This window comes from Peromyscus maniculatus, chromosome 4 (genome assembly GCF_049852395.1).
Source record: "Peromyscus maniculatus bairdii isolate BWxNUB_F1_BW_parent chromosome 4, HU_Pman_BW_mat_3.1, whole genome shotgun sequence".
Taxonomy (NCBI): Eukaryota; Metazoa; Chordata; class Mammalia; order Rodentia; family Cricetidae; genus Peromyscus; species Peromyscus maniculatus.
This window is the reverse complement of record NC_134855.1, coordinates 123,714,809-123,742,743: the sequence shown is the minus strand read 5'-3', so window position 1 is coordinate 123,742,743 and position 27,935 is coordinate 123,714,809. Positions and strand designations below refer to the sequence as shown.

The following is a 27,935-nucleotide window of genomic DNA, read 5'->3' as shown; positions in this document are numbered from 1 at the left end:
AGAGAAAAGACAATATTGAAACAAAACACTTAAAAACAAGATGGCCCTGAATGATCCAGGCTGCCAGGCTGTGCTAGGAATGTAAACAGCATGCTCGCAGATCTGTGGTGGGATTGATAAGACCTGGAAAGTGGTTGGCTTCACATCTGGTCTTGTCATGGAGGTCCTATCTAGCTTTTCTCACCCCTATTTCCTAGAAGCCAGTGTGATAGCTGATTTTGCTTGTCAACTTGACACACTTGGGAAGATGAATCTCAGCTGAGAAAATTGCCTCCATCAGATTGGCATGTGGGGCCATTTTCTTGATGGATAATTGATGTAGGAGGGTCCTGTCCATAGTGGGCAGTACCATCCCTAGTGGTTGGCCCAGGGATGTATAAGTAGGTGAATGTGGGTTTGGGAACAAGGTGGTAAGTGGCATTCTTCCAGGGGTCCTGCCTCCGAGCTCCTGCTGTGAGTTTCCTCCTGACTTCCCCCAAAGATGAACTGTGCTCTGGAAACGGAACACGAAATAAGCCTCTCCTCCCCAAGTTGCTCTTGGTCATGATGTGTATCACAGCAACAGAAGAAACAAGAGAACACTGGGTAGCTCTCGTCGTCAGCATGAACTTCTCCACCATTGCTTGCTTTCTTGTTAGGACTTAGGCACTGGGCTAAATGTTCAGTTTTAACTTTCCTCACTCTCACAACCATCTGGTCCGAGCGCTCTGCTCTTCCCGTTCCTCAGAGGAGGAAACTGAGAACAGAGAGGCATCTGCCCCAGTCCCACGCGGCTGGTAAGGGGCAGAGAGGGCTCTGTGTTAGGCAGGTGGGCTCACCTGCAAGGTAGCTTCTGGGTTTAAAGGGAGGTGGAATGCAGAGGGTGGGCTGCCCTCTCCGGAGGCATTGCTCAGTGACCCAGAGGAGTCCACGGCTGCCCCCAGATTTCAAGAGGGAAAAACAGTAGCAGGGAATCTGGCAAGATGGCGGCAGAGCCAGGATTCTTTGCCGAGCAGGTAGAAAAGGAGACCAATCCGTTGTATGTGGGCTTAAGGAACGGGCTCGCAACACCTGGAACTCTTAGGCCATCTCAGGGTGCCACCGGGGCAGTCACACTTTCTGTAACATCTTGAGAAAATGTAAACCATGTGTCTCAGGGAGTCCATTCACAGCACTCCTAGGCCAGAGGTGAAAGGCTGGGGGATGTGAGTTCACTTCATTCAGATCCAAACCAGAAAAAGCTCTCATTTCCACTCAGTGCCGCATGTACCTCACGGTGGCCTCAGGCTTCTGACGGCTGTCTCCAGGGAGGAAAGGAGGGTCCGGAAACACACCTTTCTGTGTTGCTGTTTTCAGCCGTTGTAAACCAAGCTGCAGCAGCCTGACCCGGCCTCGGGTCCCGCAGGACTGTGGCCTGGCTCCGCGGGGACTGCTCTTTCATTGTTAGGATACCGTGGTCCAGCCTGGGATTCTGGGGAACTGATGGGCTCTGGAAGCCCAGCCCAGGCCCCTGGCTTCTCCTGAAGTTGTCACTCACTATCAGGAACTGAATCCAGATGAGTCAGTTCCATGAATAGTGAACTTCAGACCTCGAGGTCAGGGACAGCGATCCTATCTCCCAAACCCGGACTGAAGAGGACATGCTGTGGGAGTCTGAGTCACTGAGTGAGAAGCCCCTGGCCACAATACTTTCCGTTTTAAAACTTCATTCGCCCGTGAGGTTGAGGCCAGGAGTAACTGTGACTTTCTCATGCCAGCTCTACAAGTTTGCTATTACCGCCAAAATAATCTTTCCAGAGGTTTTCTTTTTTTGAGCTTTAAGTTGAATTCTCCTGAATTTATATTGCCCTTCTGTCAAACATCCAAGTGAGGTTAATTTGGATTTGCATAATTTGTCACGCCTTTTAATTTCTGCCCAACTCCACCTCTAGTGGATTAGGTTTGCTCCCCAGTTAAGGAGTATATAAATGAGCTGTCTGCATTTCTAAAAATGACCTTGGGACAGAGCTCCCCTGAGGCCCCACAACCAAGCCCAGTCAATGGGTCATTATTTTAGCTTGGAAGAGACCCTTGAGCAGTCACCTAATGCAACATGTCCTCCGCCCGTGATTCTGCTGCTGTTACCCCACCACAGCTGGGGAATTACTTCTCCCACTCGTGCATGCTGGACTTGGCCACTAGAGTGTGGAGAAGAAGGCAGATCGATCACCAGTGAGGACCCCCAGAGGCACCTAATGTTTCCACTTTACCCTTCCCGGGATAGCACCAGCCCCAAGGAAAGAGTCAACGAAAGAGGAGATGGGACCCCAGCCCGCTCCTGAATCAAAGCTAGCCACCCTGGAGCAGCGGCAGAGTTGCAGAGGTAGTCACGGCGTAACTGAACCAAGCCAGCCTACGGCTATGTGAGCAGAAGGAACGCTTGTGATTTCAGCCCTCTGAGCAAAGGTGGGGGGTGTTATGTAACCTGCTGCAGCAATAACTGGCTGAGAGCGTTACCAGGTGTAACTCCAGCTCTTCTTCATCTCTGGTTCAGTATACATTTCCGCTCTAAAGAGACCCAGCAATGCACAGGGTCCCTTACACACTCACCATCCACACCATCATGTAGGAGAAGGCTGCGATCCACAGTGTAGAGGAAGCAAATGTCACCATAAACCATTTCTCCCAGTGGGGTTTGTTACAATTGGGGACAGTGAAGTACAGGACGAAACTCAGTGGCCAGGTGAATGCCCATTTCACGGTTTCCAGTTTGCCAGCTGCAGGGAGAAACAAACAAAAAGGAAGAAAAGAAAAGAAAAAAAAAAAAGCTTTATTTCTTTGCTCTGGTAGCCTTCAGGCTGCTTCCCCCAGAACTAAGTCTTACCATATATCTCTGTTCATAAAAGTCTTAAATAGTAGTCCACCACGTCCCAAGCCGGACACACAAAACCAAACAGAAAAAGAGAGGTCATGTACAGCCCACCTGCTGGTTAGCTCCTTCCTGTAAATACCTGAGTCAGTCCAGATAATACTGGGGGCGGGGCTCTAAGAAATGGGCCAGGTGGGAAAAGATGAGGAAGGTACTCACAAAAGGGAGGTGTGTGTGTAGGTGTGTCAGTGTGGGGTGCTGGGAAGACCACCAGTAGGCGTCTGTTCTCCACTTATCGGTCCCAAACTGTGGTGCCAGCTGACACAGCGCCACCTAATGGAAGTTCTTAGTGTTGCATCATGAGCTGAAATGGGTTTGCAAATGAGCATTTGCAGATTTAACAAGGAAAAGGCCAAGATGTTGGATCTGCCAGGGAGGCTTGCTTCTACCATCCTGGGTTACCTGAGTACTTTCATACCACAAACACCCGGAAATACTTGTTAGGGTGACTATTCTGCCATGAATTCCTTATAACCTCAGATTTGACAAATACATTAACTCCAATCCTTTGGTTTTCTTTACAGTCCTACTCAACTTCTAATTAGCCTATGGGGTGGGGGCAGAAACACATATGCACACGTGTGGTATCCATGTCAACTGAGACACAGAACATTGCCATGTTCCAGATGCTCTCTGTGCCTCTTTCTAGTCAACCCTCACTCTGACCACCACAGATTAGCTCTTGTTCATCCCCATTTTCAAAGGAATTCATCGTTGAGTAGCTGTTCCTTTTGCATACCACATATTTGCTTTTAGACTGATTAAAGTGCCATTCGCTTATTCCTTTTAATTGCCTGGAATATTCTGGTGTTGCTTATCCATTCTCCTGGGGTTGGGCATTGGGTGGTGGCCGGTTGTAGAGCATAATAATGACAGTGCCTATTAATCCCCTTGTATGGGTCTTCTGGAGAGCACGGCTTTGTTCCAGCTGAAGATTTGGGGGTGAAGCTGCCAAGTCGTGAGGTGAGTGTTTACCTTTTTACTAAGGAATTAAAAATAGTTTTCCAAAATGATTCAGCAGTCTCATATCCCCATCAGAGTTAAAGAGGTAATTTCTTACCTCCTTACTGTGAACAGTACTTAATATGAAGCTCAATACAATTCATTTCATCTCCTCAAACCAATGTGCAGTCTATTTCATATTACCTCTTACTAATTTCTGAACTGTTTTTTCTTTAAACTACATAGAAAAAGTACCTATCATTGCTGGCAGCAGCTTGCCCCAGGAGTTAGGTTGTTGCATCTCTGTGTTAGTTGCTTGTCTGTTTTCAACTTGACACACGGTAGAGTCACATGAGAATCAGTAACTTCAACTGAGAAAATGCCTCTTTCAGATTAGTTTGCAGGCAAGTCTTTTCTTGTGGGGTACTTTCATGATTAATTACTGATGTGGGAGGGTCCAGCACACTGTGGGCATTGCCACCCTTGGATAGGTAGTCCTGGCCATGGGGAGGGGGGTGTTGGCATAATCTTGTATACTGTATGAAGATGTCTCTGTTTACCTCACCTGCCTAAGGCACCTTCTGATTGGTTTAATAAAGAGCTAAACAGCCAATAGGTAGGCAGGACTTCAGGATAGTGATAGGAATTCTGAAAAAGAATCTGAAATGGGGGGATTCACCAACCAGTCACACAGAAGTTGGACATAAGTACTGAGAAGAGGTAAAGAGCATTCTACGTGGCAGAGTATAGAATAATATAAATTTGTTAATTTAAGTTATAAGAGCTGGTTGAGAACAAGCCTAAGCTAAGGTCAAGCTTTCATAATTAATAAAAATGTCCATGTCATTATTTGGGAGCTGGCAGTCCAAAGAGAGTCCTACTCTAGGGGGCAAAGAACTGTTTCCCCCTGGCTTCTGCTTTAGTTTCTGCCTCTAGATTCTTGTCCTGCTTGGGTTCTTGCTTTTGTTTCCTGTAATGGTGGACTCTGACTGGGACACGTAAACCAAATAAACCCGTTCCCCCTCAAGTTGGTTTCAATTAGCATTTTATCACAGCAATAGAAACCAAACTAGAACAGTTACTCCAAGTCACCAAATCTTACTTTTATTATTTGTAAAGTGTGGATCCAATAACACTGAGCTCACAGAGTTCTTGGGAGGATTACAGATGAGATATTAGTGAGACAGATGAGGGTCTCACTCTTTGTGTCCATGAAACTCTTATTGTAAGCTGTCCTTCAGGGTTCATTTTCCTGTACATAAGCAAATACAGGGAGGGGAGGGGGCAAGTCCACCTGTCAACTAGCAGCTCCTGGTCTCTCTGTGCTGTTCTGGCTGCCTTGATGGCAGGTAGCATCAGTTATTCAGACAACCAGACACCTTGAGGAAACCACACAATGGTCACAGCTGCAGCTCCTGAAGATACAGCTGTGATAGGGCTCTTTCAAATAGTTTGCACAGACATTGTGCTATTATAAGCCTCCCTGAACATGAGACGATAATGTAGACATTTCTGCCCAGGCCAGAAGGGGAGCACATAATCTGCAGATCTAGCAAAAGGGGCTGCTGTGACTGGCACAAGCATGAACCCTCCTAATTGCATGCAAGTTGGGCCATGGTTGGTGCAAGTACCTTCAATCTGCATGTGAGGCAGACTGTGATTAGAGCAAACACCACTGTCCTCCCCTGCTATTTTAACATCAGGCTCAAGGAAAGGCTTCTCTCAAGGGCTCTTTTCTTGCCTACACTCAGTAGCGTAGACTGAGCTGGTAACAGGAAGTAGCAGAGACAACGAGCACCAGTGGCATGATCGCTGACAGTGGAGCCATCAGCAGGCAAAGGGGGTAAGGCAAGAGGCTTCTTAACAGCTAAAGAAGAGGCAGCTGGAGATTCGGAAAGAACAAGGAACATGGTGCACAGTAGGAATAGAGAGAACATAGGACTGAGCCTGACGAAGGATAAGAAGATGGAGAGAGCCAGAGAAGAGAAACCCAAGGCCCTGGGGGCAGAAGAGTGATCTGTCAAGCCCTTCGGGCCAAGAGTCTCAGACAACCAGGCCGGAGAACTGTAACTCTGGATGCTGAGAAATCACCAATACTGAGGCCAGCATGAGACTTGCAACACTAGAGGGCGCTCCCTGCAACGGCTTCCACCTGCCTAGTGCTGCTGGTTGCTGCTGCAAGCACTGAAGAGATACAAAAGTGTCAAGGACTAGCAGGAGGAAATCTTCTCCAGGCCTACCCATGATTCCTAGCCAGGAAGAGCAAAAGGACCCCAGCCGGCTGACTGGCAACATTAGGACGGGGCTAGTTGTTGGCAACGTTGTAGGTTGCTCTAGTCAAAATGCATAAGTCATTCTTGATTCTTCCCCCTCTTTCATTCTTAGGCCTGAACTTGACACCTGCCCAGGCCATTTCCTCCACACCAACTCCCTGCAAGGTGGCCTGGCTTCCTAAAGGGACTCCCACAGCAGTGCCTACCTTAGCTCCATCTGTTTGCTACTTGTAGGCCAAGGGAGAGAATTTTAAGGAGAAACCTGGTTTAGAAAATTCCCCTGCTGTCTACCATCTTTACACCACACCTCCATATCATGACCAATGAAGCTTTGCCTAATTTGACGCTGCCTCCCATTTTCCCTGCTCTGACACCATCCACCCACTCTTCAGACACCCTAAGCATTCTTCTGCCTCAAGGAAGCTAAAAAGTATTAATGATACTACTAGTAGAATATTAACAACAATATAATGATTTATAGTATAACCAGAAATGTCAAAAAAACTTACTCGGTTTTAAGACTCTAAACATAGCCTGCCAGTGAAGACAAAGTCGTATTAAAAATGAGGGTATTTTCTGATTGGGTGTACTCATCTTGTTAGATTTAACTTGGGGAAGGTAAAGGGGACAACGAGAACCTAGAGCCCAGCTAGATTGCTTATCAAGAAGATGACAGCTCTGCAGGTTGTTTTGTGATGGGCTTGGAGTGCCGCAGGATTCAGAATAAGGCCAGATCTTTGGGTCCCATGTGAGTCCTTCAGTTGGACACCAAGGCTTTACCTAGCTGGAGCTCTGGGGGAATCCCTTTGCTGGCATTACATCTGGGAAGGTCGCCACAGAGACAGAGAAAGAAATCGATGAGATCGATTTAAAATGAACCCCCAATCAAGGGTTACAAAGAAACAAGTGAATAGGACAAGAAATGACCTCAACTTGGATCTCTACTATTCCTCAGAAACTAAAAATGAGAAGGAAGATGAGGTCATGACATGGCACCCAGAGAGCGGGGAGCATGGGATTGATTAGAGAAAGCTGCATACAGTGTGAGCAGGTACCACCAAGGCCCAAGGCCCTGCTCAGCTGTTCTGCTTTGGCTCTAAAGACATGAAGCCATACAGTCACACTGTACATTCTTGTTCCTTAGTAACACCAACCCTAAAGGTAGAAATACAGGCAGCAGCGTCTGAAATATGACTTTCTACACAAGACAGCAGATTCAATTCCTTGAGCAAAGCAAGCAACCCAGAAAAGGCTTTGAAAATGACTCGAAGAGGAGGAATAAAGGAGGAGGTGCACGTTTTAGCTAGCTTTAATGTGTAGTTCTGAGTAGGAGGGCAGATGTTTCCTCTCCTGAGTCAGCAGAATTTCTGGACATTTCTAGATTTTGTTCTATCATCTTTTGCTCCAAATAGAGCCCAAGGGGATATGTTTATTTGTTCACTTAGAGCATATGTGTTGGGTGCCCTCTAAGCCATTTTGTTCCAGGCTAGGTCACAGCATGAATTAGAAAGCACACATTTTTTTTTCTTGTGGGGGCCATGTACTTGCGATGACGCAGCTTCACAGATGTCAGCCAGTGACAGGAGGCAAAGTCGGGGTGACAAGTGTCAGGGTCCTTTCCAAGGCTTGCTTTGGAGTTCTATTGCTGACTAAGCTTTTAGGAATGCTTAGATCAGGCAGAGAGAAAAAGAAACTGTGCAATGTTTTAGACCTATAATAAACATTCATTTTTGTTTTGATTGTATAGAAAACAAAAACACACATTTACAATAGAAAAAAATCCATCTAACAAAATACAGCTTTATTTTGGTGGATTTTCTTCCAGTGTGTTATTTTATGGAAAGGTGTTTATCTACGTTCACATATCTTTCTCCAAGTAGTAAGATTTTTCTTCACTCAAGAATATATGTATTCTTATGTATAGGTGTGTAGATACATGCACTATACATAGGTATATATATATATATAATGCATATGTATTTAATGCATACATAAACTCCATTTGCATCGATAAACAGTTATTTAATACAAATGTATATGCATGTGATAGTCTTAGTGACTACTAAGAAACAGGCACAGAGTAGTGTATACAGGATGAATTGCTGAAGGATAGTTCAGGTGGGACAGAGCAAGATGGTGTGAGGTTTCAGAACTGAGCTTGATTTCAAATCTATGTACTGTTTCTGTAATTTTCCATTTAATATTTTCAGATCATGGATGGTAGCTGTGGCTGACCACAATTAACCTCGAATGAGTGAAGCTACAGAAAGTGAAACTACAGATTGGTGGGGTGGGGGGGGCATACTTTTTTTCTATTGAGACAGTCTACTAACTACTAATGATTTAACTTTAGCAGGTGTACAGGAATCTGGACGGCATTTCTTTATAAGAGTTGGTAAGTGCCCATCAAGGCTCCTGTCTTGGGGAAGGGGTGGGGACTCACGAGCAGTTCCGCTTGGAGTTGGACTTGTTACCCGCCCCTCCCCCTGGATACAGGGAGAAGCACAGCTAGGCCTTGCACCTGAAAACAGCACAGGACTGGGAACTCTAGACTCCTATCACTACTAAATAGGCATTCAGGCCGATCACACAATACTTGCTTAGGCAGTCCTCAAGCAAGCTCAGTTGGCCCTGGGGAATCGCACACACTAGTTAATATCCGAATGACTGTGAATGAATGGGAACTGGACCAAGACAGGCTTTGTGAAACTGGTAGAAACTTCTTGACAGTCTAGCCAAGGACACAGAATTCTTTGGGTTTGGTCCTCATGTTCTGCTAATGGGTGGGGATGAGAGACATGGTTACAGGAACATTGAAGGGCATGCCCTACAAGCCAAGGTCCTGAAAGCTTTTATATGTCTTGCCTCTCCTCTTCCAACATGCCAGGGAGAGTCCCTGGCCAGTGTCATGGGCTAAGGCCCCAAGGACTAGCTTTCACATGAGTCTGTGTCTCCTGTGGATGCTGCTCTGCAGAGAGCAGGATGTGGAAGATACAGGGTCCTGACTAGAGGGAAAGGGGAGGAAGTGAGAACAAAGGAACCAGGGATGCATCCGCCAGAGCCATCTTGGGCAGGGTGTTTCCAGCCAGGATGAAACACCAGTGAAGTGTCTCTGCCTGTGGGCACCACACTGTCTTGTTGACATGGGTCATGTGCATTTCTACCTTAGAACAAAATGTCCTGCAGTATGGCTAAGAGGCTAAGAGAGGACCTTCATCCACAAAATGCATTTGCTGAAAGTGCTCTCATTTCAACCCCTGCCCACTTGTGGTGGCCCACAGAGGCTTCCTAGTGAGACCTTACTCAAGGTCCAAGAATCTGAGCTTGCTTTACTTAGCAGGGCTGCATAATGAGATGATTTTGCCATGGGCATGTTTACCAGGTGTTTGGAAGGGTCTACACTTGGCTGTATGGTATGCTTTGATCTTGCAAGGGGAAGGTTTTTTGCCTCTCCCCTTGGCATATTATAAAAAGCTCTTTTGAATAAAGCTATGGGTGGCTGGGTATTGACCCAGAGTCCTCCCGAAGCTATCCCGTGTCTCTGTCTTTCTTATCGTCTCCTTCTATCTTCCTATCATTTCTTCATTCCTCTCCTCTCCACCCAAGAACCCTTTGATAGGTGGGAGCAGGTTGGAGCTGGACTTCCACAGGCTCCCACACTCACATGCCCTCATTTTTGGACCTTTCACAACAGAGCCCTGCCCACTGCAGACACTTCATACAGATATGTTTCTGCTTATCAAGAGACTCTTTTGGAAATGAAGAGTAAAAAGCCAAGTGAAGACATCTACCCAAGCATCCCCAGATATCTCCCTTCCCAAGGCCAGATCAAGGACCTCTTACAGGGGGGGTCGAACGGCGTGTAGGGTCCTTCATCGTCATCGTCATCCTCCTCTTCCTCCTCATCATTCTCGTTGTTCTCATTGTCTTCATTCTCATTCTCTGTCTCATTATCAGCCTCAGCAATGATGTCATCCCTCCGGGTCCCATTCACACCCCTGTCTGGGGCACTGCTGGGTCCTGTTCCATTCTCCACAGTGTGCTTAATTGGGATTTTGATGGCCACTTCAGATTCCCCATTGGCATAAGCCCTGCTGTTTATCAGTCTTTGTCTCTGAAAATAGAAAGTGACCTGTCACTGTAGTCAGAGGGATGGAAAACATGGGCAGGTAGGTCTTCCCTAGCGGTGACCAGAGGTGCATCCAGAAGACTCCGGAGCCAAGTGTTAAGAACTTCCTCAAAGCAATAACAGATTCACACACTTTCCCTTTGGGAGGGAGAATTAACCTTTTACGACCCACTGGAACTTTGAAATTCCCTTTGGGAAAATATCTACATCTGGGGTGTGAGTTCTTTGACATCTATGCCCGGTGAAATTATCTTTCTTCTCCAGACTGTGGGAAGCCCTTTTCTATATTCAAGAAGCTACAGCACTGTGCTTAGACTAGCATGTTTGCGAGGTTGCCACCCCAGGGAAGGGCAAAGGCCAGGGACTCTGGCTTGTTTTAAACTATGGTAACTTTTACTTAGCAACTTTGATACAAGTTTACAAGATGGAGGTTTATTTAAATGGAAGAAAACAGGTCCTGGCTGGGGATACAGCTTTGCTGGTAGAGGATTTGTCTAGCAAACATGAGACGCTGGATATAATCCCTAGTACTCCATAGACTGAAAGTGATAGCACATGCCTGTAGACCCAGTACTTGCAAGTTCAAGATACTCCTTGGCTACATAGTGGGTTTGAGGCCAGCTGGGGCTATGTGAGATCCTGTTTCAAAAAATTTTTTTTGAAAAAAAAAAAAAGTAAGTAGAGGGGACTAGGCTGTGTCCCTCAATACAGTGAGGACGGGGAGAAGACTGGGGCACAGATGGTTCAGTGCTCAAAGATGCTGGGAAGGGGCTGAGGGATAGGCTTCTGTTAAACTCTCAGTCAGGTGCTGCATCTTTTAAATCAGAAAGCACTGTCCCCCTCCCCCTTCTTCCCTCTCCCCTCCCCTCCCCTCCCCTCCCCTCCCCTTCCTTTCCTTTCCCTTCCTTTCTTCACTGTGCTTTTCCAGATACCTCATTGATCAACATGCGACTGGCCATGGAGAGCCGGGTCTTGGGAGGAAAGTGGCTTGTGATCATAATTCGAAGGCCAGCCTCAGAGAAAGAGAGCTGGTGTGGGTAGGCGGACAGCAGCTCATCCACCATGATCACTGACGCTTTGCGGTGGAAATTGGCTAGGGAAATGTGAAAGAGAAAATACAATAGCATGGAGCTCAGGAGAGAGGCATTCATCCATTCCTCTTCCCTTTACTTCTTTCCTATCCTACTCTTTCACATCTTTGAACCTGTTCATGCATCTGTCTATTGGTCTGTCCATCCATCCATCCATCCATCCATCCACTTACCTCCCCTCCCCTTTCTTCTCTTCCTCTCCCTCCCTCTTTTCCTTCCTTTCTCATCACTCTCCCTCTCCTCCTTTCCCATCATCCTCTTCCTCCCTTTTTCCTTTTTTTCCTTCCTTCTATCTATTGAAGATTACAATGATCAAAATTAGGGGTCATATTTAAATCATGGGTCATATTTAATAATTCATTTGAAATGACTTGAGACTATTGAAACACCACTCATCAATGTGGCAAGAATGAACAGAGTAAGAGAATTCCTCCTTGTCACCAAAGAGTTATTTTCCCACCACGGAGATCTGGGTCACAGGAAAGACCCCAATAACCTTTGGTAACCCATCATGCCCATACACGGTAACCCAAATGCACTGGTAAATGCTGTAGAGCTGACTTATGTTCCAGGTGGAGGTCATTGTGTGGATATGTACACACTCCTGCATGCATCCCACAAGCAGAGTGGACAAGGGGTGAGCTATCCACACGCAGAGGACCAGTGTTCGGGAGAAGACTTCAGACAAGCCTTATACAACATGAAACAGTCCATTCACGCCTGAGTTCTCTCTCTTTGGAAGAACACTCCACACCCATCACTCGTAGGTACATGCCTGTAGCTTCTACCAGGTCTCACTCCTATTTTCCAGGCCATGAAACCATGAAATGATCTGTCATGTCATCATCATTAACCTTCCCTGCTATGTGTGCTTGTGTGGGTGTAGTGTGTGCATGTGTGGGTTCACTTGCCCATGTGGGTGTGGAGGCCAGGAGTTGATGTCAGGATGCTTTCCTCGATTCCCTTTGCACTTTATGTTTTTAGAGAGGACCTCTTACTGAATCTGGAGCTTGGAGTTTCGGCTAGACTGGCAGGCCAATAGGCCCCTAGGATCTTCTTGTCTGCATCCTCCAGCACCGGTGTTACAGATGCATACTGTGTGTGTGTGTGTGTGTGTGTGTGTGTGTGTGTGTGTGTGTGTGTGTGTGTGCGCGCGTGCTGGGGAACCAAACTCAGGTCCTCACACTGTGGCAAACACTTTGTCCACCAAGCCATCTGCCCAGGCCCAGCACTAATATTATTTAGCTTCTCCCAAGAGTTCCTTTGATGGTTATCAAGTACTCAGAAGAGAGAAACTAAAGAAAATCCTCATGTGGAATGGTACTAAATAACATCCAAGTCTCCCATTAAACATCCACATAGTCCTTCAGAAAAAGTATATCAAATATCTAATTTCAAAATACAATAAATTGTCAAGAGTCTAAAGTTAGAGATATAGTTGAAAATAACCTGTAAAGTTTCTAATTTATTCATTGTTGTTTCCCTTCATAGTGATCATACGAGACACATTTCAAAGAGAAAATTAAAAAAGTTAAATGAAAAATGAAATACATTCATGGCAAAATTACATGGTATTTATCAGAGAGTACCATGTTGCTTCCCCTAGCATAAAGACAGTTTCATAAGAGCCTGTCAAGTAGAAAAATTACTTTGAAAACAAAGGTAGTTTTTTTCTCTGCTTCTGTAGCTACATTAACCTGAGTTAATGTAGTCTGAAAGAGAATTTGGATATATGTGATAATGATTAGCAATGCCTGTCACTATGAAGCATTGTATTAAGCCTTTCTGCATATTTAACTGACCTACTCATTACAGAAATGATGTCCATCTCTCAGGCTCAGCGAGGTCAAGGAACTTTTCATGGTCACACACCCTTAATCCACTGCCTCAAAATCCATGGTCTTCTCTCCTGGCTCTGCTGGCCCCGTGTTCCCATAGAACCTTCATAGAACGGGTTCCCTGGGAATTTGAATGGACCCAGGCATGGCAGGAGAGCAGGCTCTTCTCTGTTTTCTCAGGGCCTGGCTGTTGATGTATGCTCGGCAGACAGACACACCGCAGCACCCATCCTGGACTCAGGATCTGCTATTTACCTTTCTTAAGGAGCACCACAGTTGCGTCACAGTTGCTGCTGTCATCGATTTCTGCATTGTTGGCCAATCCATTGACCATGTTCCCAGCACCCTTCGTCCTCCTTTCGAAGCACTGATGTATGCACGCGTTGTATCTGGGCAAGCATAAGCAGAGAGAATCTATCAGTGCCTGTGCTCTCCTTTTACTGACTCCACAGCATCCTCTCTGAGATCTTTCCATCTGGATACAGCTGGTGAGGCTCCATGCCTGAACCTCCCAGTCTGCATGCTACAGCTGCCTGGTTATCTAGACCGACTTTGGTTTCCCCCAGTCAGAGATTTTTTTTTTTTTTTTTTGCTAGCATTGCTGTTACTGTGTGCCCTCGCTTCAGGTCCAGGTGGTGTGTGGCTTTATGATAACATTCTGGGCTCCAGTGCTCTGGAGTGATGGTGAGGCAAAACACCAAGCAGTGCATTTGACATGCTCAGGTAGACTAGCATTGAAGGGAAGCTGTATTTGAAGGTTCCTAGAATGGCTTGGAAACGTTCTGGTCCCTTTCCTCTGAAGTTTCCCAGAGGAATTCTCAAAATCCCAAGGGCCAAGGCAGGGACAGGGATTTCAGAGCACCTTGGGCCACTATTGCACTTTCTCTCACTCAAAGATCTTGATGCTCATTGGCTATGATATTACCTACTGAAGCTGCACCTCCACCCAGCTTGACTTCTAGCCTCCCACTGGGACTCAGGCTGGGCTAGAAGCCTGTTTCATTCTGTCCCTCATTCCTTTTGCTCCAAGACAGGAGGCCCCTTGCAGTCTCCTCCTGCTATATTCTTGTGCTCAGCTTTTCAGTCAGTGCCTCTGTGGGGGCATTAACCGTGGGAACTTCATAACTACCTGGTAGAGATAGGGTGTGGTGTGGTGGGAACGGGTGAGGATGCTCTGTGTTTGAACCTCCTCTCCCATGAATCCCTTCCTGAATTCTTTGAAGCCTGTGACTGTTCCTTTTTGGCACAAGGGAAAACAGGGAACCAATCAAAAGTGATGGATGGAGGCTCTGAAAAGGGACCCAGACAGACAATCCTAGATTCTTGGGATTCCTAAGTGGGATAGAATCAGAATGTCACTACATTGTAACCTTTGTGAAATAACAGCTCCAGATGTCAAGCATCAATGGCAGACACCACCACAGAGGGAAAGGTGACCTAGACGTGCCTCCTGATGGTATAACTCATGTCGACACAGTTCAGCCTGACTCAAATCAAATGTGGGCATACAGGATACACAGAGAGCAAAGGAACTGGCTTTGCTATGTCATGGTATTGGAATGCAGTAACAATTTCCAAACCATGGGTAGCTCTGCAGGCTAACAACTAAACTCTGCCTAAGAAAAAATTGCAAGGACACACGCACGCGCACACACACACACACACACAGAGACACACACACAGACACACACACAGACACACACACACACACACACACACACACACACACACACACACACACACGTGCGCGCACGCACGCATGCATGAGCACACATGCACACACACAGAGCCCAGGGGAGTGGTTATAGGCAGAGAGCGCTCCAAAGCATGCTGCTCCCAAGGATAATAATTTTGAACATCATTCATTTGGATTCTGACTTGAAGAACATTTATGATAGTTATGAGACCCAAAGAAAACTGAAAAACAGGACCGATTGACATTTATGGAAGTTGAAATACTGAGTGAGCATTTGGGATATTGAGGAATTAGCATTCGTTTTAGGTACAATAATAATTGTGGCTAGCATAAAGGTAAGTCCTTTAAGAAACACATGCAGAAATATTCATGGATGAACCAAGGGACTTCAAAATGATATGGAGGGAGGAAAACAGAGCCACGTGGAGCAAGTTTGGGTGGATGGCTTGGGGGCCGAAGGTGAACACGTGGGGCTTGTCATTCTGCCGACTTTTGCTTATATTCAACATTCACCTAATAGAAAGGCTTTCTAGGTTTAGTATGACTTCCTTTCCCTATGACAGGGAGACAAGCAGTGGCTTTTTTTCAAGGTCTCACTGTATATTCTGAGGGTAATCTGGAATGTTCTATGTAGAGCACACTACTCTGGGCTTGCAACCCTCCTGCTTCAGAAGTGCTGGAATTAAAACCAACTCCACCACATCTAGCCAGAAGCAGTGTTTGTGCCTTCTTAAGTCAGAAACTATTTTTCCCACAAAGATACCAACTCCCACAAGGGTTTGCTCTCAAAGGATAATATCTTATTAATGTTTTTGGTGTTTTAATAGTAGGATAACAGCACCATGCAATGAAGGCTTTTAAAAAATTTAGCATTCAGTGATGGCTTTCTTAAAACCAGATATTACACTGATAACTAACTGGTTACATTCTGTCCTGATAAAGAACCCACTGAAGTAGAAACTATTATTCATTTTATTTTGCAGAGGAGGAAACCAAGGTTAAAATGGCTGAATAATTTAGCCACATTCCAAGGCTACTCAGTGGCTGGTAAGAGCTGCTCCTAGGGATGAATGGGAAGTGCTTAACTCTTACCCACAAGACTGTATGGCCTCACCTACAAAATTCATCCCAAAGAAGTGACCAGGATCAATAAAGGTCGGCCTTTGCCAAAGCTGCATGTGCCATGTAGCCTGGAACGTTTCTACCTATCTGGCCAGTCAAAAATGGCTTTTGAATTTTCAAGCAGAATGTTTAAAGTCATTTGAAAGCTATCTACTCAGGAGGCAGCTGAAGAGTCTAATATATGCTGTTGTGTTTTTTTTTTCCCTCCTCCCATGGCTGCGGCTCTGTTTTATATTTTTAATTGAATGTTTTAAATTTTGTGCTTGCACCCTGAGGCTATTTTATTGTGAAGCATGCAATTTTATAAATCAGATTTTATAAAACCCAATGATCAGAGCCTCTGATTGCAGAGAGGGACGGCTAAAGAGCAGAGATTTCAATTTAGAACTTGGGATGGAATTATGCAGAGAATTCTGTGAGAGCAGGAGCTGTTATTCGCCGTTTTATTTGTGTCCTGCTGGTTTGAACATCTGGAATGGTGGGAAAGCTGAGGCCTCAGCAGAAACGAACCTCCCTAGCTGCTCTATGTGGTGTGACTTGGGGTAGATGTTCGCTTCTTACCTTAATGCCTACATGTGTGATCTGCAACTTGTAGGCTTTATGGTGACCAGGTCAAAGCTGTAGTGGCTGTAGAAAGCCTGCTAGCAAAATTCCTCAACTCCCCTTTCTTTTAGATCCCATCTGTGTTTGAAGACCACCTCATTTTGCAAAAGTCTCCATTAAATTCATGATGGTACACGCAACCGTCAAAACCAGTATTGGAGAACCCAAATGCTCAGCACAGAAGAGATACTGCATGGATCATCCCAGGATCAGCTTCTCAAAAAGAAGAGAATTCTTGACCCTAGGAACCCAAACTTAGAGCTTCCAAAACAGTTTTTAAAGAAGGTGAAATAATTAGAGATTGTGGAAGGAAGCAGTGAGAATCATTGAAGACATCCCCACTGTGGCACTGACTCCAGACAGTTTTGCCATTTGAAGCCAGGAAAAGTAAGATGGCTGTCCCACCTCAAGGCTTTCTCTTTGGAGGCCATAAGCTTTGGAAAGACTTTTGGGTCAGCTATAGTCTTACTGGGAGATCAGGGGATTAGTTACATGGTTTGTGACTTCTAGCTCCCTCATTCATTTCTTTGTAGCAATTCCAAGCCAGGATATGGGGGTCCTACTCTAGAAATGTCAAGCCTGATGAGAAGATCCAGATCTGACTTCTGGACAGCTCCTCCAGTAAATGCTGGACACAATATTGAATAGACAGGCAGTGAGCCACTTACGGGACACCCTGGACACCAGTCAGGCCAGCACCTGATTTTGCTGCTCATGTGATGCTTGGCTTTGTTCAAACTGGTTAATATCTCCTAGCTGGTCTCTCAAGTTCTGGTGGTGAAAATTACCTCTTTCCTACATCTCATAAAAAAATACTGTGTCCATTCTAGACTGCTGTCTGGCATATCCAAACTGACAAGTGCTGAGAGTTTTCTAGTTTCCTTCCCCTAGAGGTGGTTACCTCTGCTGGGGAAGTGGAGGGGACGGCCGAGTTAGAGACCACTCCAGGGGGATGGGATCTACAGCTCTGCTCTATTTACAAGCTTCTCATCTCAGCAACACCACATGATGACCTGAAGCAGCAAGTTAAAAAAAATGCGATTTCATTTTACTTAGAGAACAGCAAGAAGGACTATCACTCTTGATTAAATTTGAAAAAAAGTAAGCTGCCTTGACCTCCAGGAGAGGAGAGAGCATGGGAAATTATTGGCTTCTCTATTCTTCCATAGCTGAAGTACAGTCCTGAGCAAGAGCTGCCCTCAGTGACTCAAGTTTTATAAATAGGACATGGCAGAGTGATGATGTGCATGTCTGCGCAGGGATTAGAGAAGGAAGGATACCCTGCTCTCTGCCTCACTCTCTGGAATCACTAGCTCTATAGGGAGCCACTCAGGCAGTCATGTAGTGAGGAACTGAGTCCTTCTGCCAATAGCCTGCATCAGCTTCCCAGCCATGTGAGTGGGCCATCTCCAAGGAAGAGTCAACCAGCCTCAGTCAACTTCATGGCTTCAGCCCTAGTCAGTGTCCAACCTGGAATCTCATGAGAGACTCTGAGTCAGGATCCTCCCAGTGAAGCTGCTCTGGGATTTCTAATTCTCAGATAATATATATTTGTGGTTTTTATGCCATTAAGTTCAGGGATAATTTGTTACATGGCAACAGATGACTGATACATCTGGAGTAATGGAAGTCTATATGGTTTCAGGCCCTTAGCTAGCTCTCATTCCATTTTCCCACACCCAGTACAACTTGTTGGGTTTTACCTTCATTCTAATAAAAGCTAAAAGCACAGCTGCCAGATCCTAAAGAGAGAGATGGGTTCTAGAGGGTTCTTGAATGAAATATAGAAGTATTGATTTTGTCATCAAATATGAGTTGAAGGGTCATTTTTATGATTCCTAATCAAAATGACTCCTCCCGACAGTCACTGAGTATGTGGTGGTGGACACTGATGACAAGTCAGGCCTCTCCCTCCCCCGACTCCTCCTTCTATATCCTTACACAACACAGCAAGTGTTTTACTTACTTCATGATGATGATGTAGATGAGGTACATCAGCACAAGGACTAGGGATTCCCACCTGCACAGGACAAAGAAGAGTTAGAGAAGGCAAGCCCAGCAGCTAAGCCATGTCAGTCTGTGCTGGAGGCATCTGATGTCAATGGCCAGGATGGCAAGGTAGACCAGTTACACGCATTCCTAGTCTATGCAAGTATTTTACGTTGCATAGATCTTTTCTTCTCACCTGAAGGGAAGACGCCTCTCTGCTATTTTCTTACCACAAAGAGTGCTATGGAAAAGTGACAGGCCCTTAAGCATACAAGTGTTTGCATAAATCTGCTGTAGTTTAATTACTCACTGGGGTTACCCAGATCTAGTCACTAAGAGCAGACACACCAGAGGAACTGATCAGGAACTGGATAGTGGCAGTGGTGTGAACTGGGGAGGGGTTGGATGCAGAAGGGTGTGGCCAGAAAGAGACAGGAAGAAGAAAGAGACAGAGAGATAAGCAGAGTTAAGGAGAGAGTCATGTAGTGTCAAGGAGAGCAGGACAGAGATCCAGAACCTTCTCGGGCGGGAAGGTGCTAGGGAGAGTAAGACTGAGTGAGAGGGAGCTGGGCATGGTGGACAGTGGCTTGTGCCTACAATCCAGGAAAGTGCACTACATAGTGAGTTCTAGGTCAGCTTAGGCTACAGAGTAGACCCTGCACCCAAAAAACATAAAAATAGAAAACCCAAACCAAAGCAAAAATGGGGAAGAGGTGAGACAATCACGAGAAAGGAAGGGGAATGTCCTTGCCTCTTAGGATGGGAATCTTTTTCATTTTCTTCACTTAGTAACTTCCAGCTGAAGCTCAGGAGACTTGGCTCTTGGACCCCCATTTAGCCCCAGGATTAAGCTAGTTGAAGGAGCATGTTTGGTTTGGAGAGAAGGGGACTGGGGAGGTCTGAGGAGGACGTTCCAGGTCCCTTAGCCTTTCTTTGATCCCAGAGAAACTGTCTGGTCTATTATATAAAGGATATACAGGGATTTGTGCTGTTATGTTTACAAAATGGAAAAGATGGTGGTTTCTGCCTGGGGGAGGGGCTAGGATACAATAGGATACACCAGAGACACCTATACACTCATGTTTACTGTGACACATCATAGAAACCAGCTGTCTGCCCACCGGCAGAAGAATAGATAAAGAAATTGTGCTGCATCTATATAAGTATATGTGTGTGTGTGTGTGTGTGTGTGTGTGTGTGTGTGTGTACATACATATATATGTGCAAATTATTTAGCCATAAACATGAATATAATTGTGTTGTTTGCAAAAATGGATGAGAATAGAGGTCATATCAAGAAAAACAAGTCATACTCAAAAAGATAAATATCATGTTTTTTCTCATACATGGAATATAGATGAAAAGTAAGACATAAAAGTGAGGGGAAAGCCGGGCGTGGTGGCGCACGCCTTTAATCCCAGCACTCGGGAGGCAGAGGCAGGAGGATCTCTGTGAGTTCGAGGCCAGCCTGGGCTACCAAGTGAGCTCCAGGAAAGGCGCAAAGCTACACAGAGAAACCCTGTCTCGAAAAAACCAAAAAAAAAAAAAAAAAAACCAAAAAAAAAAAAAAAAAAAAAAAGTGAGGGGAAACTAACAGTTGGGAAGGGGGCGATAGAGAGCAGGAGGAGCAACAGATTATAATGAGATAAATGTGATAGAAGTGTATGATATACAAGTATGGGAAAGTAGTAATGAAGACCATTGTCTTATACAACCAATACAAACTAACTAAAATGGGACTGGTCACGAAAACTCTGTGTCCACACAGAGTTCTCCCATGCCTCCTTAAGGAATGTTTTGGGTTTTGGTTTCCAGGAAGGTGCTTTAGTCTGACCCTTACTGCATCTCTCCTAAGCAGGCATATATGTGAAAGGAACTTCATGGTTAAGTCATTCTAAAGAAAGCTGCATTTTAATAAACACAGTGTAAGATCACTGGAAAAGAACCAAATTCAGTGGCCAGTTACCTCTCCTCTTTCTCTTCCTTCTTTTTTCCTTTTCCTTTTCCTTTTTTTTTTTTTTATGTTGTATCCCAGACTGCCCTCAAATTTGCAACCTTCCTACCTCGGCCTCCAGCATACTGGGCTAACGGGTGTGGCCATGATGCCCAGCTTAAATCCAATACTTTCTAAACACTTCTACTTACAATCTTTCTCATTCTTTTTTTTTTTCCCCCCCCACAAAGCAAGCCCTTCTTAAGTTGGTTGTTGGCCATTTCTCAGGATCACCCAAGGGTGAGAGAGACTCAATAATTCCTGTCTACATTGCTGGTTTCCTTTGTGTGCTTGCCACAGCCTTTTCCACTCTAACACACTGGGTTGTTGAGGCCTCTGTGACCTCCCACCATTTCCTTGGTTCCTTTGCCTAGCTGATCGCCAGGGGTCTGCATGGTGTTCTCTACATACACCTTTCCTTAGCGACTGTGAGCATCTCCAAATGACCTTTGATAACATGTCCACTGTCTGTCCACCAGCCAGTGAGAACCTGAAGGCCAGTACTGTCTGCAGCTCCTTGCTGGCTCCAGCTCCTGACAGGTCCCCAGGTGGAGCAAGAGGTGTTCTCCAACAGTTTCCCAGAGCTACTTCTGTCTCCCATAGACACAACTTGAGGGACTCAAAGGAAGAAACTAAAACACCGCACTCTGCATATTTTAGTTTCTTCTCCAGCCTTTGGAATCACGACATGCATTTCAGCTTCCTTCTGACACTGTGACCCTGGCTGACCTGTTGCCATGAACCCACTGGCTTTGTCCTGCAGGATGACCTAACAGATGGATCGCTCATGTTTTCAGTTTAAGTGTCTTGGGAATGTTACCTAATAGAAAGTTGTCTATATCCCTTGCCCAGGGATAGAACTCTACTGGACCAAGGCAACAAATGACCTCCAGAAACATAAATCCCACCTTCAGTTCCCAGGATTAGTAGTGATTGGTCTGAAGTTGTAATGGTCAATCCTGGCCTGGCCATCATCTTACCAAAGATACGTAAGACGGAAGGGTCTCAGAAAGGCATTAAAGCCTCTCATTCTTCCCTCTTGTCTTCAACACAGACATGATGGCTAGAACCACAGGAGCCATTTTAGGGCTATCAGGGGAAGGGTTGCAGAAACAGGGGTGGTGCATCTGAGATTCATGATGGTTGCTTTGTTTTTTAAAATCATCTTCTACTAAAAGCCTCCCAACTGATTGCTGGCTCCCACTTCTTGTTTCAATGTGAACACATGGCACAATGGGCTTTAAGAATGGTGAAGAAATCTCATTCAGGTATAACAGGGACACCTTGCTTTTGTATACAGCTAGCCCTGCTTGTCTGCATCTGTACTCAACCAACTATAGGTTGAAAAGTTTTTAATGAACATATACAAATGCTTTTGACCATCATTCTTGTCATGGTTACTTTTAGGATCCATGACACAATCTACAATCACCTGGGAAGGATGTCTAGTTTGGTCTGTGGGAAGGATTATCTGATTTATAAGAAGAGATGTCCACTGTGGGTGGCATCATCCCCTGGGCAGTAGACCCTGGACTGTATAAGAATGGAGAAAGTGAGCTTAACACTAGAATGCCTTCATTTATTAATTGTTCTCTGCTTCCAATTATAAATGTAACGTGACCAACTCTCTTAGGACTCTGATGCTGTGACTTCCCTGCTAGTCCGTACTGGAACTGTAAGCTAAAATAAACCCATTTCTCCCCAAAGTTTGCTTTGGTCAGGGTATTTCATCACAGCAATGGGAAATTAAACAAAGACAATTCCCTGAACAATCTAGTGTGACACCATGCAATACATGAAACACTCCAATGCTGCTATTTAAACAGCATTTGCGTTGCTTTGGGCATTAGTGATCTGGAGGTGTCTTAAAGCATACAAAAGAAGGTGTGTAAATAACATGACATTTTACATACGGGCTGGAACAAAAGATTCTGGCATCCTCAGCAGTCCTGAAATGAATTCTTCACAAATCCTGAGAAACCTCTGCATTTGTATTTGGAATATTCATTTCCTAAAGAGCACTCTTGTTTCAAAATCAACACAGTTGCAATCAGTTTCCTTCTGAAGATGTGAAGTGAGTTAATCACCTGTCTTAACCTCTCCAAGAGCTGCTAGACCCTCCTGTAGCAAGGATGGAACTCAGCTTGTGAGGGTCACCAAAACCCTGCTGTGTTTTCACTGTGCATACTGAAGAGTCTGATTTTACAGAGTGAGATCAGCTCCTGCCCACACCCATCCAGAAAAAAAAAAATCAATGCTTGGTAGGTAGGAAGACAGGAGAAGCAAACAGTAAAAAGCATCTTCAAGTTCAATGTATTCTGCATCCCCTTAAATGAGGAATTAAGATTTCTGGAAGCCCCAGAGTACCAAAGGGCCAGTGGTGTAGGTTTTAATTTCTTGGCCTCACTCATATGAGAAATTCTTTCTGTCAGCCCATGCATGCAATAACAGTGATTACACAACAGGCCAGTGCTCTGAGAATGATGGGACTCTGGGCCCTAGGAGCCCTTGGCTCAGCTCTATGGAAGCAAAGACACCTCCCAGGGCTAGCATCAAGTCGAATTCCCTTTGTAACTCATGCATCTGTGGCCCTCTTGGCTCCACACACTCCGGACTCCAAGTACAGGACTGTTAGTTCTCAGACTGTAGGCACTTATGGCCCATTTCTTTGCAGAATCTAGAATCTCCTGAGATAGGATTTGGGCTTTATCACAGCATAAGTTTACCTAACCCCCCCCTCCCCCACCTCTCTCTCTCTCACACACACAGATGGTGAGAGACAGAGACACAGAGAGAAGCTTTTTGTGGTGGTTTGACTAGGAAGGGCCCCCATAGGCTCATATATTTGAATGCTTGCTCATTGGGGAGTGTTACTACTTTAGAGGGATTAGAAGGTGTACCCTTATTGGAGGAAGTGTGTCACAGGGTGGGGGTGGGGGTGGGGTAGGGGGATAGGTTCAGAAGCCCAAGCTAAGAAGCCCAGTGGATCTCTCTTTTTTTCCTTCTGCCTTCAGATCCAGATGTAGAACTCTCAGCTACCACGTCTACCTGTGTGCCACCATGAGTCCTGCCCCGATGATAATGGACTAAAACCTCTGAAACTATAAGCAAGCCCCAATTCAATGCTTTCTTTTATAAGAGTTGCCTCGGTCATAGTGTTTCAGCACAGCAATAGATTGGTGACTAAGACACCTTTGGGATGAAGAGGAGATTAACTTCCCTTTCTGGCTCTAAGACACGTTAGGTATCTTAAAGGGTTCTGTGAGGGTCCCAACCCAAGCTCTTTCATCAGGATGTCTTCAGTCATCTCTCTCTGCCATGGTTCTCATGCAGCAATGCAATGCTATGTGAGCATAAGTGAGAGCTCCCCCAAGATGGTAGCACCCCACCCTGGGCTGGCCCTTTCCAGCAGTGGTGGACAGCTGCTAAGATCAGCCGCGATCCTAGCCCTGAGATGACCCTTTCCAGCAGTGGTGGACAGCTGCTGAGATCAGCCGCGACTCTAGCCCTGGGCTGGCCCTTTCCAGCAGTGGTGGACAGCTGCTGAGATCAGCCGCAACCCTAGTGTGCTTCCTTCTAGATCAGCATCCTTAGCAGACCCGGGACCTGGGGTGCTCCCAGACATTCTGACCTCCTTAGGCTTTTGATCACTAGTACTTAAAAAGACTTGTGTGTGTATGTGTGTGTGTGTGTGTGTGTGTGTGTGTGTGTGTGTGAGAGAGAGAGAGAGAGAGAGAGAGAGAGAGAGAGAGAGAGAGAGAGAGAGAGAGAGAGAGAGAGAATCAGGATGGAGAGCATGGGTCTTTTAAGAAAATAGAATATGTGTACTTTATTATAAGCTGCATTTTTAACAGTTGGGTTTTCAAACATTTCACAAGCTATTTTTTAAGGAAAGGAGAGAGAGGTCTTGAGGGAGTTAACATTGTATCTCTATGTGCTGGTATAGCTCCCCTGCCATGACAGTCCTCATACTGAGGTAGGTCCTTGCCACCCCAAAGTTCTGGAGGCCAGAGAGCTATTCTTAGACAGAGACACAGCCCCCAACGAAGGGTTAGAATGCAGCTGAAAATGTTTCACTGAAAGTGAAGCCACAGGAATTCTCTGCCTCTTTTTCTAGCTCATTCCTAACTCAAGGTAATGCCATGAAAGTTTCTAGCTCCAGAGTCACCCCTCTTTCTAAGAAGTTTTTCATTTCCTTCTACTTATGCAGATCAAACATTTGGGAAAAAAACTAACTAGAATGCATAGGACACCCAATTTCTATTTCCATTTCAAACATATTGGACTTGCTCAGAACTCATTTCAAGAATGGCGGTTTGGACAGTTGGTCAAAATGTAAATAACCCTCAATATATTTAGTTGAACAACATCTTCTATCTAAATCACCACAGACTCAGAGCCATTAAATTCCTTTTAGAGTCTCAGCGGCACTTTAATGGGATAACCGTCAGTGATGTGCTTGGATCCTGACTCCTAAGATGTCACTGGGGTTTGGAATATTGTACTAGGTGTATCTCCTGCTACATACAGCTCAGATCCAAAATGTTTTTCCAATGGCCAGAGTGTTAAAAGAACTGGTTCCCAGCTTGGTGCTATTGGGAATTGGTGAAAACTCAAAGAGGAAGGGGTCCCATGAGAGGTTTTTGGGTCATTAGGAGTATGCCCTTAAAGAAAACAGTGGGACCCCTCTTTCCCTTGCTTTATGGTCATGGGGTGAGTGGTTTTGTTTTTGCCAAACATTTCTTTTACGAGCAGATGTGCTAGCAGAACATGGACTGAAACCTTTCAAACCGGGGGTAAAAAAAATGAACTTTTTCTCTTTATAAGTTGATCATTTATATTACTTTGTTATAGTAATGGAAAGCTGACTGCTTTAAAAAGATTAGCCAAACCACAACCATGGTCCAGCTATGGCTGACTATAGAAAGACACAGAAACTTGGATAGCATCCAACCGCCACAATAAAGACATCCAGATATGAAGATACGAATCCCATCACCCTAACCCAAGGGAAAAGCTAGGTAAAAGATAATTTGATGTCTTTGTTGAGGGGGAATGGGCAGGTCCTAAGAATTCGGTTTGTTCCAAGTTGTCACGACATTTCCTTCCTTTTCTAACTTAGATTTACTTATTTGTTGTGCGTGTGTGTATGTGTGTGTGTGTGTGTGTATGTGTGCGCACACGTGCGCGCGCGCGCGCACATGCTCCAAGTATGAATGTGAAGGTCAGAGAACAACTTGTGGCCCTCAGTTCTCTCCTTTGATCATGTGGTTTCCAGAGATTAAGCCCAGGTTGTTGGCCTTGGCAGCAAGTGCCTTTACCTGCTGAGCCATCTTGCTGCCCCGTGTCTGTTCTAAACCTCACCTCCAGCCTGCAGTGCATTTGGTTCTGCGTCATGGAAAGGGACAGTTAAAAGGGACAGAAAGGTACTTACCAAGAAACTTTTTCATCATAAATGAACTGTGAAAAAAATGAAAAAAGAAAGGCCGTTACACATGTGCACATACAGTGTTTTCCGATGGTGTGCTGTCGGTGCTCCCCGCTGGCATGGGGACATTCACGGCGGGGCTGGAATGTCAGGCACCTGTGGGCAAACTCTTTCTGTAGTCTGACTACTGATAGTGAAAGGACAAGTTGTGTGAAGATTGGGGTGGGTGTGGGTGGGAAGGAGAAGCAAGGTGATCCTTCAGTTTCTGCCCCAAAATGGAGGACTGGGAGAGATGATTCTGCTTTATAAAGCAAGACACATCATGGAATTTAGGTTTACAAGGGGAGGTAGGAACTTGGCTGGTGCTTTCAAGTTCTGATCCTTTAGGTACCACAAATGACATTTCTGTACATCTCAGATTTGATGTAAGCAACTGATATTCCACACACTCGACATTGTCCTTTTAACTGTCTCCTTTTGTTCTCAAGGGAGATGTTCTATCACCACCAGAAGTGAGGGGATCAGCACCCCTTAGCATCTCACACAGAAAATGACCTTGAGACAAGTGAATACAATGGCATCAAAATATGTTTGCCGATCCTGGCACTGTTGGCTGCCCATGCCCTGTGCCACGGCCTGCCTTCTGTCAAGGAAGGAGGCTAGAGAAGGTCAGAAGCAGTGAAGGAAAAAAGTGACAAACTGAGATTTTAATCTTATCTATTGGGACCAATAGAGCATCTATCACAAAGTTTAACCAGTTAACTTCCAGCCCAACATGACCTCAGATCAATTCCTATTTGGGGGAAACAAAACAACAAACAAACAAACAACCAAGCGAAGTGGTAAAATCTTTTGACATATATAGGGCAACCAAATTTCAGAAAGTAGAAATAATTTCTGGGGTTGTTCAACCCATCATGGAACTGATTCCAGGACTCAGGTCTGGCTCTTATTTTGGACCTTTTTTCAAGCCCACAAGACTCATAGGACCCACAAAGGGTATATCTGTTATGGAGGCAAGAAGTCATAGAAATGGTTTTAAGGCTTCTCTGAGCATGGTGATCTCTGATTGGCATTCCCCATGGAGGCAGAGGCCTCTGGAGACTCTAAGGCAGAGGCTTCAGGGCTGGTAGACAATGCCAGACCACCGTACAGCAAGATGGTGAATGTAACTAACAATGCCGGCATTGCCTTGGTCCCCAGCGAGTCTAATAATCTCCAGTTGTGCAGCGACACAAACGATACCTCAAAGACAGCCTACATGACTCACAAGGAGCTCTTCCTGTCATCATAAAGGTCTAAGGAGAAGGAGCAGGAGGCAGGAGTCATGTTTACTTGTAACAGGTTCTTTTTAACAAGCTGTTAAAAAAAAAAAGAATGTTGCTTCATTGTCTTGTTACTCTGTCTCTGCCATCAAATTCAACAAGTACATCTGGATGAAAACGCCAAGCCAGAATGGGAAAAGGATTTGAGGAATCAAGGAAACAGTCCCAGGATGTGAGCTAGATAGTATGGAATCCACCCCCTGGAAAGATTCACGGTTGTTTTACATAATCACTAGCATTAACAAATTGTTATCATGAAATAATGGAACAGAACCAATTATTTAAGATGGAAAAATTTTTTATTAAGTGCTTAATTCAATATTAGTCTTAGCAATGGGGAAGGAACAATTGCTTCACAGTCACTCAAGAGAATCTGAGACTCCAGGAGAGTTTATTAAACCAGAACTATTTAATTCTCTTCCATCAGAGAAGGCAAGTGATGCCATATATGAACGTAGCGTTTAGGGAGCCTGCACTCTGGGTGAGATTCACCGTAGATGGGGCCATAGGTCCTACAAAAGGAGTCACTGTGACCAGTTGACTCGTCTTGGTACAGAGGCAAAGGCATCCTTTGTGTACTTTCTAGGAACAGCTGTGGGTCGGCAGGCCTTTAACTATT

The 27,935-nt window shown here is 45.2% G+C and overlaps 1 protein-coding gene across 2 annotated transcripts in view; it reads right to left on the bottom strand.

The window, feature by feature from the left end:
* Nucleotides 1-27,935, bottom strand: part of Slc24a3 (solute carrier family 24 member 3) — a 487,223-nt gene that overhangs the window by 28,530 nt on the left and 430,758 nt on the right. For both annotated transcript variants that reach the window (XM_076570775.1, XM_006984474.4), the window contains 6 exons: nt 25,998-26,023; nt 18,548-18,601; nt 13,416-13,549; nt 11,164-11,324; nt 9,946-10,216; nt 2,569-2,735 (listed from right to left, as the gene is read on the bottom strand). In XM_076570775.1, coding sequence (XP_076426890.1) covers nt 2,569-2,735; nt 9,946-10,216; nt 11,164-11,324; nt 13,416-13,549; nt 18,548-18,601; nt 25,998-26,023 — 813 coding nt within the window. The remainder of the gene's footprint in view (nt 1-2,568; nt 2,736-9,945; nt 10,217-11,163; nt 11,325-13,415; nt 13,550-18,547; nt 18,602-25,997; nt 26,024-27,935) is intronic.